General features: G+C 36.8%; 3 protein-coding genes across 4 annotated transcripts; 1 reads left to right on the forward strand and 2 right to left on the reverse strand.

The window, feature by feature from the left end:
- Positions 1-2,153: 2,153 nt before the first annotated feature.
- LOC141835886 (succinate dehydrogenase [ubiquinone] iron-sulfur subunit 1, mitochondrial-like) lies at positions 2,154-5,277 on the reverse strand. The gene is made up of 2 exons (XM_074723280.1): positions 4,529-5,277; positions 2,154-2,582 (listed from the first exon to the last, which is right to left on the reverse strand). The coding sequence occupies exons 1-2, from the start codon at positions 5,221-5,223 to the stop codon at positions 2,414-2,416; spliced, it is 864 nt and encodes a 287-aa protein (XP_074579381.1). The 5' UTR covers positions 5,224-5,277; the 3' UTR covers positions 2,154-2,413.
- A 639-nt stretch (positions 5,278-5,916) lies between these two features.
- On the reverse strand, positions 5,917-8,839 carry LOC141844848 (uncharacterized). Of its 2 annotated transcripts, none has more exons than XM_074732832.1 (3): positions 8,650-8,839; positions 7,225-7,354; positions 5,917-6,689 (listed from the first exon to the last, which is right to left on the reverse strand). In XM_074732832.1, exons 1-3 carry the CDS (start codon positions 8,758-8,760, stop codon positions 6,598-6,600), a joined length of 333 nt encoding a protein of 110 aa, XP_074588933.1. In that variant the 5' UTR covers positions 8,761-8,839; the 3' UTR covers positions 5,917-6,597. The 2 variants fall into 2 exon arrangements, with proteins under 2 accessions (XP_074588933.1, XP_074588939.1); XM_074732838.1 differs by having other exon boundaries at positions 5,917-7,142.
- Positions 8,840-10,464: 1,625 nt separating this feature from the next.
- Positions 10,465-11,141, forward strand: LOC141846103 (uncharacterized). The gene is made up of 2 exons (XM_074734095.1): positions 10,465-10,740; positions 10,822-11,141. The coding sequence occupies exons 1-2, from the start codon at positions 10,543-10,545 to the stop codon at positions 10,951-10,953; spliced, it is 330 nt and encodes a 109-aa protein (XP_074590196.1). The 5' UTR covers positions 10,465-10,542; the 3' UTR covers positions 10,954-11,141.
- Positions 11,142-12,170: the final 1,029 nt, after the last annotated feature.

The raw sequence follows: 12,170 nt of genomic DNA on the forward strand, positions 1-12,170 counted from the left end.
TAAAAACAAGGGAAGGAAACAAATTTTGACGGAGCCAAGAATTATAATCTATTCGAGTTATTTTTTTTATAAGTACGATACTTATTCACTATGATCTACCGGGCTGATCGTGGGATACTTATTCATTACGATCTACCGGACTGATCGTGAAATTTAATTGGGGATTTAAGATTGATCGATTGAACCCTTGCATATTAACAAAATTTGTGATGTGACAAGTAGCTTTATTTAAAAAAAAAATGCCCCGGCTAAAGTCGCGATAGGCTAATATCTCGCTCCACCGTTGGAAACAAGCAAATCTTAACAAAAATGGTACTGGTATATAGTAGGTGGCTCTGAAGAGAATGGCGGCCTTAAACTTTGCTAACCTTTGACCCTTAACCTTTTATTTTTTATTTTTATTTATTAAATAATGTAAATTTTATTTGAGTCTTACATCTTAATTAATCATAGATATCCCAATCATTTTTTTAAAAGTGAAATTCTTCCGAACTTACACGGCAATTCAATTATAATAAAAGATTGAAATCTACCAACTTTTGCCAACTGATAAACGAGGTCAAGTTAAGAAGATATAGTTGACCACTCTTTCAAAAGATAAAATTTTTAAATTTGAATTACTTCGTCAGATTCGATCTAAATTGTCCAAATCGGCCACTAATTGTAGCAATAACTATCCCGCAGTAGCCCTACCAACTCAAACTCCGCATTTAATGGATTCAATATGCTTATACATATGTTTTGCAATTCTTGATATTTAACTTCATAATTAAATCTTGTAATTAAATTAAAGAGGAATAAGTGGAGATAGAATTAAGTCATTAAAGCATAAAATGACTTTATTGGTGGAATTATACTGAAGTGGACTATTTTGACGTGGTTGGCAAAGAAGTTTATCTTAGAATTATCTTGGGATCCTTACATATTAGTCAAGTGTAAATGTGTAAAGATTTGACAAGTAACTTCAGATGTGCTAATGGCCGAGAGGTTGACCAAGAGCTTAGAAGGTTGGTGACTTAATAGGTGTTAAGTAGAAAGATTAAAGAAATCCAAGGAGGCCTTGGCAAAGTTAAAGGAGATCAAAATTGATTGAATGCTAAACGAATGATGGAGAGGTCTTGGCAAAAGCCCAAAAAGATCAAAATTGATCAAATGATCGATAGATGAAAAAGTGCAATAAGTCTCAACAAGTGGTTCTTTATGGAGGTTAAGATTGATCATATGTTGACAGATGAAAAAATTTAACAGGTTTTGATAAAAATTTAAGAAGGTTAAGGCCAATCAGATGATTAATAGAGAGCATTTGGTAAAGAAAGCATCCTGCCCACACTGTAAAAATTGAGGGGAATTTCATTTCACCGCTCCAGCAAAGAAAATAAAACTAAAGTGGCCGAAATGCATTTTAGCGATATTTGTCTTTAACTAAAATAAAAGAAAAAATAAAATAAAAACTTTCTCAATTTTATTTCCGGTTAATTTGGATGAAAAGCTACTATTCTCATGTAATAAGGTTCGAATATGACCTAAAAAATATTCTAAGTTTCTCTTTATTTACTTCCCTCCAATAAACAATGAAAGAAAACTCTATTTCTTTTCTTCCCTACGAAAATACTTGCTATAGCAGCCGAATCAGAGATCATATAAAGCTTTAAGATAGAGAATACTTGAGATTGCAGTGAATCAGAGATCATATAAGCATAGAAAATAAGAATCAATACACCATCTTTATCGAGTTGGTATATAATTTCCATATAACAATGGTTCTTCAGGTGAAAACACCAGAGGGGTAAAATTTTCCTCTTTAGTTTCAACAATGGTCCTACAATAAAAGTATACTCTAAATGGTTCTCAAGATAGATGTAAATATATCCTCTTACCCCCAGCTATATAAAGATTTTAAGTACAAAAATTAAACCCAGGTTGAAGAAATATTGATTTCAGATATGAGGATGTGACCTGCTGTGATCTGAAAATTAAACCTAGGTTGAAAAAATGTTGATTTCAGATATGAAGATGATGCATGACCTGCTGTGATGATTTTAGATTTGAATCCAAGTGTTGCTTTGCTTATATGTAGTTTCAAACATTTGTGTTTTCTAATAAATAACATTTTGTGTTTCCTGAATGCAATAGATTCTATGCCTCAAACCACATTAAACTCAACAAACAAATCAATTCAAAAGACTGTTTGTGATAAATAAAGACCAATAAGAAGCAGTATGAGTACCAAATACTGAAACAGTTGTGACATCTCCCAAACGTCAGATGGAAGTGCAGAGCTTTTATTTTGAATCACAAATTGATGCTAATTGTTAGAAGGAACAAATGGCATCTCAAGGGAAGAAAAAAATTGAACCTGAAGTTTCTTCATGGATTGAATTTGTCTTGCAGGATTCAATCCCTTGGGGACAGTTCATTGAAGCTGAAGCTTCTTGATTGTCTCAATTTGCTTTGCAGGATTCAGTCCCTTTGGGCATGCATGGGCACAGTTCATGATGGTGTGGCAACGGTACAGCTTGAACTCATCATTTACGGCATCCAGGCGCTCCTTAGTGTACTGATCTCGGCTGTCCTGTATCCACCTTCAAACATAACAAACATCAGTCATGATGAATGTGCTGAGACAATATATAGGTACTCGAAGATTGATCTGAATGTGGCAAGACAAACCAGAAGGAAGATGAACACAGAATAAGGCACAAGGTCTGTATCATGTTTATCATAATGATGTTTAGTTGTTTACATCATTGCTACAATTAAATTACTATTTTGTCCTAGCATCTTTAAAGTAGATAATAATAAGAACCATTAACAGTCAACCGCCAAGTTCTACCATCAAACTTTGCTGGAAATTCTGCATGCTCTAATATGGGTGCACACCTTAAAATTTGTGTTAAAGAGTTCTTGATCAATCAGAATAATAACAAATTTGTAGTAATTAAATAACCATCTATGTTCACCTTGTATGAAATCAAAATGTCATGTTAGCTTGTCTATAACCATAAAGATATAATAATATAAGTGAAATATCCTGGATTTCAACAATGGAAAGCTAGTGTGTCTGCACTCATAAACCTTGATTCAAATGAATTTTTGAAGGAAATTTTAGAAAAGCAACAAGTAGCTTTTTTGCCCACATTCCCAAGTTGCATTGGCATGAGCAAGGAGGAGCAAATAAAAGAGAAGTACCCAACACCAATGCGATAGAAAAAGAAACCTCATCTTGGGGACAAGTCAACTTTGCATCTATCATTCAAAGACTATATCAAGAATGTTGCTCTCTTGCTCTTTCCAACCCCATAGAGTCAAGAGTATGCTTCCTTAGTGGTAAGATAAGACACCAGGCTTATTTTTACTTCCTGCTTTCTATGAAGAATACAAAGAAGAAAAAAAAAGTAGAAAGAGATATTTAAAAATTCATTAATTGTGTACAAAAAGAGATTTAAAAAAAAAAATCCTAGAATTTAAATTTTAGTTTTCCAGTTCCCTACAATATCAGAACTTAATAAAAAGGGAATAAATAAACAAGAGACAAATATTGAACAAAACGATCATAAAGAAATGGAAGAATTGAAATAATCTTTCCTACTCTCTTTTGCCTCACAAAACACATGTAAAAAATCCATATTTCCAAGTAACAAAAAGGGAATGAGAGAGAATCTATTGGTCATATTTGAATGCTATTTCATAAATCCTACAGTGAACATTCTATTCTATTACATGAGAAAATGAGAAAAAGTTAAAAAGATGCACATTATACATTATGCTCACTCCATTATGCTAGCATACAGAAGTGCTGATTTTATTTGGCAGGGCTGGAGAGAAATCTTCCTAATTTTTCAAAGCAGCATTCCATCAATGTTGCAGTCGTGATTAGCTTATGAAACATAATGGGAATATAAATTTGCTATTGAACTTAAGCCTTCCCTGATCTATACTTGCAAATGACAATGTGAAATTAGTATTTCTATAGCTACCATGTAAAATCGTCAATGCTAGTTCCCAAGCTTGGAAGCATGAGGCTTACATTAGGACTAGATAGCTAGCACTAAAATTTATCTGAACCTGTGAACATGAATTGCCATCCTATTTTCATAAGGCTGGGGTAATACAACTTTGCATATGGTTCAATGGAGACAATCCCATAAAGCTCAATGTCAGGTAAGATTCATGAAACCAACCTCAAAAAATTGGGACAAACACAACTTGATGATAATGATGATGATATAGCTACCGTGTATTCAGATTTTAAATAGACTTCCTTGAGAAGGCAAAACCACCAAGTTCTATACAATCATCAAAGATTTAAAGCCACTGGTTTCAATAATATTTATTCACAAACCAGAAAACAACATGATATCTAAAATACATAAGTTCATCAATACCAACCTGAAACCATTGTCCTGTATCAGCGATTAAGAAAGCAAGGCACCGAGGTTATTCTTTTAAAGATTCAACCTTTACGCAACTTGAAAATATAAATAACAAGGAAATCGTTTTAAGGAATCAAATTAACAACGTGTCATACCTATTGGCATGGAGGAGGGCAGCTGGCCCGAGATAGGTCTCAGGGTTCCACCAGTAGCTAGGGCAGGAGGTGCTGCAGCAGGCGCAAAGGATACACTCGTACATACCATCCAGCTTGGCGCGATCCTTTTTGCTCTGAAGGATCTCCTTCCCTGGGCTTGAAGGGGGGTCCTTCCTCTTAAGCCATGGCTCCACGCTCTTGTACTGGCTGTAGAAGTTTGTCATGTCCACCACCAGATCCTTGATCACGTACATATGCGGCAGCGGAGTGATCGTGCTGGCACCGGAGGAGGACGAGATCTTGGTGAGACAGGCAAGCCCGTTGTCCCCATCGATGTTCATTGCGCAGGAGCCGCAGATGCCCTCACGGCAGGAGCGGCGGAAAGTGAGGGAAGGATCGATCTCATTTTTTATCTTGATCAGGGCATCAAGGACCATGGGGCCGCACTCACCGAGATCGATCTCGTACTGCTGGAGCTGAGGCTTCTCGGGATGATCCGGATTCCATCGGTAGATGGCGAAGGTCTTGCTGCGCTTGGGCTTGGCCGCGGCGGAGTCGGACTGGGAGGAGTGGGCCTGCACCAGGAGGAGACGCGCCGCTGTGGGGGACGCAACGGTGGTCCGAGGGGCATAGGCGGGGAGCAAGCCGCGCGCTGCGGAGGAGCCTCGGCGGAGAAGAACCCTCGCTGTGGCCATGATACCGATTCGTCGACGGTCGCGAAGCCGCAAGTCGGAAATAAATAAAGAAAAAATAACGAATAAAGCACAAGTGAGGGTGGTGTGGCCACCTTCTGGTCCATTTATTGGCAGAGGAACGTCATTAAATTTTCTGCCTATTACCTTTTTTTTCTCCAAACTTTTCATTAAAAAAATGAAATAAATTAAACACTTAAAAAGTTTTATTATGCAGAAAATTCCAGATCTAAGTTCAGATAAAGCAATGATATAGAATCTTATTCAAATTTCATTACAGTTCACGAACTTAATCAACTTGTCTACATATTTTCCTTCCACACTGATGCACTACTCCAGGGGTTAACTATTCCCCAAGCCAGTTAAGGAATGGCTCTAAGGTTTCCAGAAAGGTTTGCCTGCGAAAGTTAAATGGTTACTAGACGTGTCTGTAAAATGTAGAATTGAATTGATGATCATGTAAATCTATCCTTGTTCAGTCACTGCTGTTTCAAATCCAAATTACTTGGACCGAACACACCCTTCAGTTCTTCTCCTTTTATAGGATGCTATTGGAAATTAAAACAAGTCCATCCAGTAAAGTTCAAAAGCATAATTATGCTTCATGTGTACTCACAAAATTAACATATATATCCTTGTGAAAAAACAGAAGAAATAGGAAGTCTTCACCGCAAAAACCCCAAACATTGAAGAACATTCACACAGAATAGATCGCAGTGACCAAAACCCTAATTTGAGTTTACACAGTACATGGTTATTAGAGCATAGACATGGCCTAGTTCTCACCACAGAGAAAAGAATATATATAGTCGAGTAAACAATGTAAAACTAAGATAAAAGAGCCAATGACGCTAATACACCAGCCAATGGGATAACAATAACCATTGGAGGACTTCTGATATAGTTGAGCAGAGATGCAGAATGTGGTGATGATGCTGTTTTTGACATCCCCTACACCAATCCTCGGCATTATCATTAAATTGTGATAATTTCATCCATTGGAAGAGGCTAGCGGGCACACCAGTAAGAAGTGAGTTTCATTAATCATGCAAGTGTCTGTGTGAGGTATCTTTTCCATAAGCCTTCATACTATAAACACACTTTTATTTTCTTGTTGCTATACACATCTATATTCATCATAATCGAGCATCAGTAAAACACTGCATCTGCAGCTTCATCGGTTCAGTCACTCAAGATGAATATCACACCCGGTGTCTACCTTATTGCCTGTTACATCCATGAGCTCCCACTTTATTGTCTCAAATCCCAAATGCATTTGCCAATTTAGTTCATCACAGTGAGTATCCTCCGCCCTTGCAACTTTGCCTGACTGTCAAAGAGTCCAGGAAATATTGCAGGCAGTATAACCTCTCATAATCATTGTAGCACTGGAAGCTTTGCAGCATTCACCTCTGGAATAGTCAAACTTGACATGCTTAGTTTGGCATCATGTATGAGCCTGCTCAATCCTAAGTGACATGATAACGAGCAGTCAGCAGAACCACACTGAACTATATTCACAGACAACCGTACCTTTGAAATACTAGTGAAAGACATTTCTAACAAGAAATGCAAATAATAATAATAATATGGATGCAATTCCTTGATTGGAAAGTGAGTTGCAGCAGCTTTGACAAGTGTGTCAATGATGTTCCTTGTTGGAAGACAATTTTTGATTGAATTCTAGATATTGTCTCATAGACACCTGAGAGAACTTGCAGAACATGCTATTATCCATCTTCTCTAACAATCAATTGAAAATGAGGGAAAGATTGTCCATTATTTCCTCTGGAAAAGTTGTGAGGTTAGGCTGTCTCACAAGTCACTATGAACACTTCAATTTTATATGTACAAGTTACACAAGGAGAAATTGTCGATGCAAAGGGAAAGCATCACATGAATCTAGAATTTTTCAGAGCATCCTGCCACATAAATTTTAAAGTAAAATGATTATGCTCAAACATAATTCAGATCTATGTTGAAGGTTAAGTACTCGATACTTACTTGTAGGGAGGACAGGGGTAAGGATTGGTCTGATATTAAGCCTCCGAACAAAAGATAAAATCTGTTCATTGCCAGTCGCTATAAATAACTTCAGTACTTTCTCTGTCAGTTTGCCTGCCTGCAGGGTCTTCTGGAAACATAAATTTGGTCTTCTCAGATAAGTGTACAAGCTTTAAAAGGAAAAAGAGAAATTACCTATGTGATAAATAGTTTTGCCTTAAAGAAATAGGTTGACAAAGGTTTGCAAACCATAACCATATATACATTGAGATGCCTGCTCATTTACATTTAGGTGACTCAATCAGACTTAATGTCAGGAATATATTCAATGTGAATCTCTTACAATACAAGAAGTGCCACAGGCCAACCAAACCTTTGAAATCATAAAGAACTTCAAACTTCGGCTCAGTAAGGAATTAAGTAACAAATGAACAAGCTTAAACATACTGTTATGTTAGGCTAATAACAAATTGAATATGAAGAAAGCAAAGGCCAAGTCATTAACCTCATGATAAAGCTCATGAATAATTCAAGAGTAGTGGCTGCTGACCAAGTTCGTTTGTAAGCACATATGTAGACTTGTTTAACAGTACTAGTGTGTATACTTGAAGTTTATTTGTAAACAACATAAATATTTGCTACACACATTTGTTAGTATGTATAAATCCATTTACTCATTTAATCAAATAGACCCAATGCAGGGTTCGAGTCGTGGAAGCAGCCACTTGCGATGCAGGATAAGACGTACAATAGACCCAATGTAGTCCAACCCTTCTCCAAGACCCGCATTGATGGGTGTTTTGTGCAACGGGCTGCCCTCTACTCATTTAATCAAATATATTACATAAACAAAATATACTTGGAGTTTTACTGAATGTCTAAATAATAATTAAACATCAATTTGATTTGTTATCTTTTTTAGCAAACACACAGGCTAGCGCCGAGATAACCAATAATATTAGTTGGAGCTTATAAAATGATTTCAGCAGGCACCAGACAAGATGTCAATTTGAGTAAAGAAGGAAGATCGTATGAAATTCATTATCTTTCGAACCAGAACTGAGTATTTACTCTTTTACTAATTTGATCTATATGTCTGTACCAAAGTGGCAATTCTTAAGACAACAATCTAACTGAATAAAGAAATTAAATCCTATCTTTCTTTGGTGACCGCTTGAATACATCAAGATGTTCTATTGATTGCAATCAGATAGACTATGATCTATGACCTCTCAGAAATTACAGTTCGAAAGATAAAAACAGTGTAGTCCTCGTTGGATACAAGCCAAGGAGTAGTTGAAAACCTCCGATAAAAATGAACCGGTGACAGAATCAAACAACAGATCCACCTCAAACATAAACTTGTGAACCAAAAGTATTCGGCTATCAAGAAACTTTAAGGGCGTTCAAGAAAGATATTGGTACCCAGAAGAGCTCGAGGAGGATTTGTTCGGGGATGGAGGAGAGATCAGTGATGTGTGCGATGTGGCGGAGCGCTGAATCGATGGTAAGAGAAAGCAACGAGGGAGGTTGCATCGTCCAATCCTTCGCCCTCCCTCTTCCCAAACCTAACGAGGAGCCACGAAAGATCGCAGTCTTCCGCCTCCGAGCCTCGATTGTGTCTCCCTTTCGATGTTCGAGTCGCAGTCGCCCTCTATTTTTATATTCGTGTTAATTATATAATACTCCTAAAATTTAATACTTTTCAAAATATATTTAGGCTGCTAACTAAATCTTGGTCATTTTCCTCCTTTAATTTCCAATAATTTTTTAAATTGATTATGGTATTTACTCAAATTACATTGATGGTTTTGAGATTGTCTAAATTACATAGTCTCATGTGAGTTAATTTTTCAATTTACCCTTCTCAAAAATTAAGTGTGTAGTCGCGTGACCGTCCGAAGCAAAGATGATTTAAATTATAGTCCAAGTCATCTCATCGAGTGAGAGTTGATTGATCCCAAGATTACAGAATCATTAATATTTGAAATATTGAAAAATTTATCATCTTCTCAAGGGAAATTATTTTGATTATATATTTTTAAAAAATTTTAAATAAAATATATATATTTAATTTAATTTAGTTTCATAAAAATTATATGATTGAATTCGTTTAAATAGTATTATATAAGTAAGTCATCAAGCTTAGTTAAAAAAAATTGCATTAGCTCAATGTCATGATCAACTAGGAATAATATTTACAAAGATTTCGATCTATACAATCAATTATCAGTTTACTGTATTTAAATTTGTTAATTATATTTAGATGAATTGATTAAAAAATATAATTTATTTTGACCTTTTGTCATACTTTTTACCATTAAAGAATTATCTAATATAGTGGTGTTGAACTTTTAAATAGTTTAATTTAGTTTGATTAAAGTCATATTATTTGATTGATTATTTACAACAAACATCTACATCAATATAGTGATATTAAACTTCTAAATAGTTTAATTTAGTTTGATTAAAATCATATTATTTGATTGATTATTTACAACAAACATCTACATCATTCGGCTGCAAAAAAGCTATTAAAAATAGCAAAATAAACAAAAGGATATTTTTCGTAAAAATGGTGTGCCTGAAGGAGAGCTGGCCTCTCTTTGCTCACACATTCAAATATTAACTGTGAGCAAAACTCCTAGAAATTGGGATCTCATATCCAACATATAGATAGTCTCTCCGTTGCTAATTTGCTATGTTACTTTGACATGGGTGCTCGTATCCAACATATAGAACTAGGTGTTTGACATCATATCTTGTGAGAATATTAGTTATGCTCGACACATAATTGGTAGATTGAATCCCAGTGACCTAATTCATTGGGATCCTAAATTATTCATTCTATGGGAGGATTATTAAAAAAAATGATAAATTTCAGTCAGCTCAATTGACTATATCTGAGGGTGATCGATTCAGTCTCACGGAAATTTTCCACCGGCCACTAGAGTAAATCAGAAAGTGCACGTAGCGACCAACTCAGACGTCTAGCATCTTTTGATTGCGCTCCTCATTTGAAAAAAAATTTCTATAAATACATCGTAACTGAGGATCAAAACAACCTGAATGCCTTACTGCCATATCATTATCCCGGGGATGTGGGAGGATTATTAGAATCATTGAGAAGGGGGCGAAAATGGAGGATTTCCTAATTCGTTGGAATTGCGGGCCGGTGCGTCCCGTCGTATAATAATTGTTTGACGGGCCGTATCATGGATGTTTAGCGGTCGGCCCGCCTTGCTCGGCGCCTTTGCCCTAGAGAGGTCGTAGCTTTTTCAATCGTCGCCTGTTCGTCGGCGTAGAGAGGGATCGGAGATGAGCGGAAGCGCGTTCAATGCCTTCAAGGCACGGACACCAATCGCGTGGAGCCCTCGGCTGTACATAACGTTGGTGCGCGGCCTCCCTGGCACCCGCCGCCTCCACCGCCGCACCCTGGACGCCATGCGCCTCCGCCGTTGCCACCGAATGGTTGTCCACCGCACGACCCCATCTCTCCTCGGCATGCTCAACCAGGTTCCTTCCATTTCTTTCCTTTTTGATCGCTTCTTGAATTCTCGACTTTCTTCTCATTTCTATTCATTGCTGAATGGGCAGGTGAAGCGATTGGTTGCCGTGGAGACGGAGGAAATGTACAATGCCAGGAAGCAGCAGGAGGCGGAGCGCCTCGCGCTGCGCCCGCCGATCTTCGTCAGTCACTCTATTCCTGCCGCTGGGTCGGCTAATTAGTTGTTCTTCTCGTGGCTTGACAATGGATCTACTAGGTTAGCAAATTTATGCTGTTTTCCTCTTCTCTGTCCTCTCCTGTTGGAATTGAATAATCGAGACTTCATTGTTTAACTTCTTGTTTGGATGCAAGCATTCTGGATGTTGCTATTGGATATTATTTTCAGTTAATTCAACCATATTTGAGATAATTTGAGCTTGGATGGACATCATATTTTTTTTCAACCAAAATTATTTGATGACCCTCTACTATTCATATTGTAGATACTGGATTATGGTTGTGTTCCTGGAATTCTCCTGAATGATAGTCTGGTCTTAATTTTACTGAATGTTTTAGTCTTACTGAGCTAATTTGAGTAGTAGAGGTTTCTCAAGTACTTTTACCAAGATACTTGACAGCCCAACCTTCCACTATTTATATCACAGATTTTGAACTATGGTTGCGTTATTGGAATGATGCTAAATTATAACATAGTCTAACTAAGCTAATTTGAGCATTGGAGAGATTATCAAGTATAGGTTCTCACTGCAGCCTAAATATCCTAATGTTATATGATCTCTTGTAACGCTGATCATATTGTTTGAAAGTTGATAACAGTAGTACACATGTTGAGAAGTTGGAAAGACAAACTTACAACGATTAGGACAATGCTCAAAGAAGAAGGATCTAACAATAGGAATCTCCATAATATTTGTAGGAACCACTGTCAAGCCTCACAATGTCTATTTCAGAAATTATAAAGTCAGGAGGGAGTAATTATTGTTTCCATCAACCATGTGACCATCAACAAAACACTTTACACTTACTGCTAAGGTGGGTGGCACTTATACCTATAATCCTACATATATGTGAGAAGAATAAGTGATTACAAGCTCTAAAATCCTATGATAACCTTTAAAATTGATCTGCAAAGGTTGTTTGCAAGTCTCAAAAGGTGTTACTGCCACAGTGTTTTAGCTCCCTAAGTACCCAGGAAGATTATTGTAGGCTTTGTCACAGACTCATCAAACCTTTGTTAGTGCTTTATCCTTAGCAAGGTGTCTTTTTGTATAAGACATGAATCCAAAAATTGGATTGCATCTCTCTCTAGATCATACCAGATTTGTATTTCTATACTAGATTTATATTGCTGAGTAGAAAGAAATAGGTCCTTCACTTGTGAAGCAATAAAGGCCAAGGAGCACTCTGTTATGCAGATTGCATTGAGCATGTGCAACTA

Source organism: Curcuma longa, chromosome 1 (genome assembly GCF_044706935.1).
Source record: "Curcuma longa cultivar G26 ecotype Majalengka, Jawa Barat chromosome 1, ITB_CL_G26_1.1, whole genome shotgun sequence".
NCBI classification, from domain to species: domain Eukaryota; kingdom Viridiplantae; phylum Streptophyta; class Magnoliopsida; order Zingiberales; family Zingiberaceae; genus Curcuma; species Curcuma longa.

Excerpts from the sequence above, each read along its gene's own strand:
- LOC141835886 (XM_074723280.1), bottom strand. The coding sequence starts at position 5,223 with ATGGCCACAGCGAGGGTTCTTCTCCGCCGAGGCTCCTCCGCAGCGCGC. Across the intron at positions 2,583-4,528 it reads GCCCTCCTCCATGCCAATAG|GTGGATACAGGACAGCCGAG; the intron begins GTATGACACGTT and ends TTATGTTTGAAG.
- LOC141844848 (XM_074732832.1), bottom strand. The coding sequence starts at position 8,760 with ATGCAACCTCCCTCGTTGCTTTCTCTTACCATCGATTCAGCGCTCCGC. Across the intron at positions 7,355-8,649 it reads TCCTCCTCGAGCTCTTCTGG|AAGACCCTGCAGGCAGGCAA; the intron begins GTACCAATATCT and ends TTATGTTTCCAG. Across the intron at positions 6,690-7,224 it reads TACCCCTGTCCTCCCTACAA|GATTGAGCAGGCTCATACAT; the intron begins GTAAGTATCGAG and ends CATGTCACTTAG.
- LOC141846103 (XM_074734095.1), top strand. The coding sequence starts at position 10,543 with ATGAGCGGAAGCGCGTTCAATGCCTTCAAGGCACGGACACCAATCGCG. Across the intron at positions 10,741-10,821 it reads TCCTCGGCATGCTCAACCAG|GTGAAGCGATTGGTTGCCGT; the intron begins GTTCCTTCCATT and ends CTGAATGGGCAG.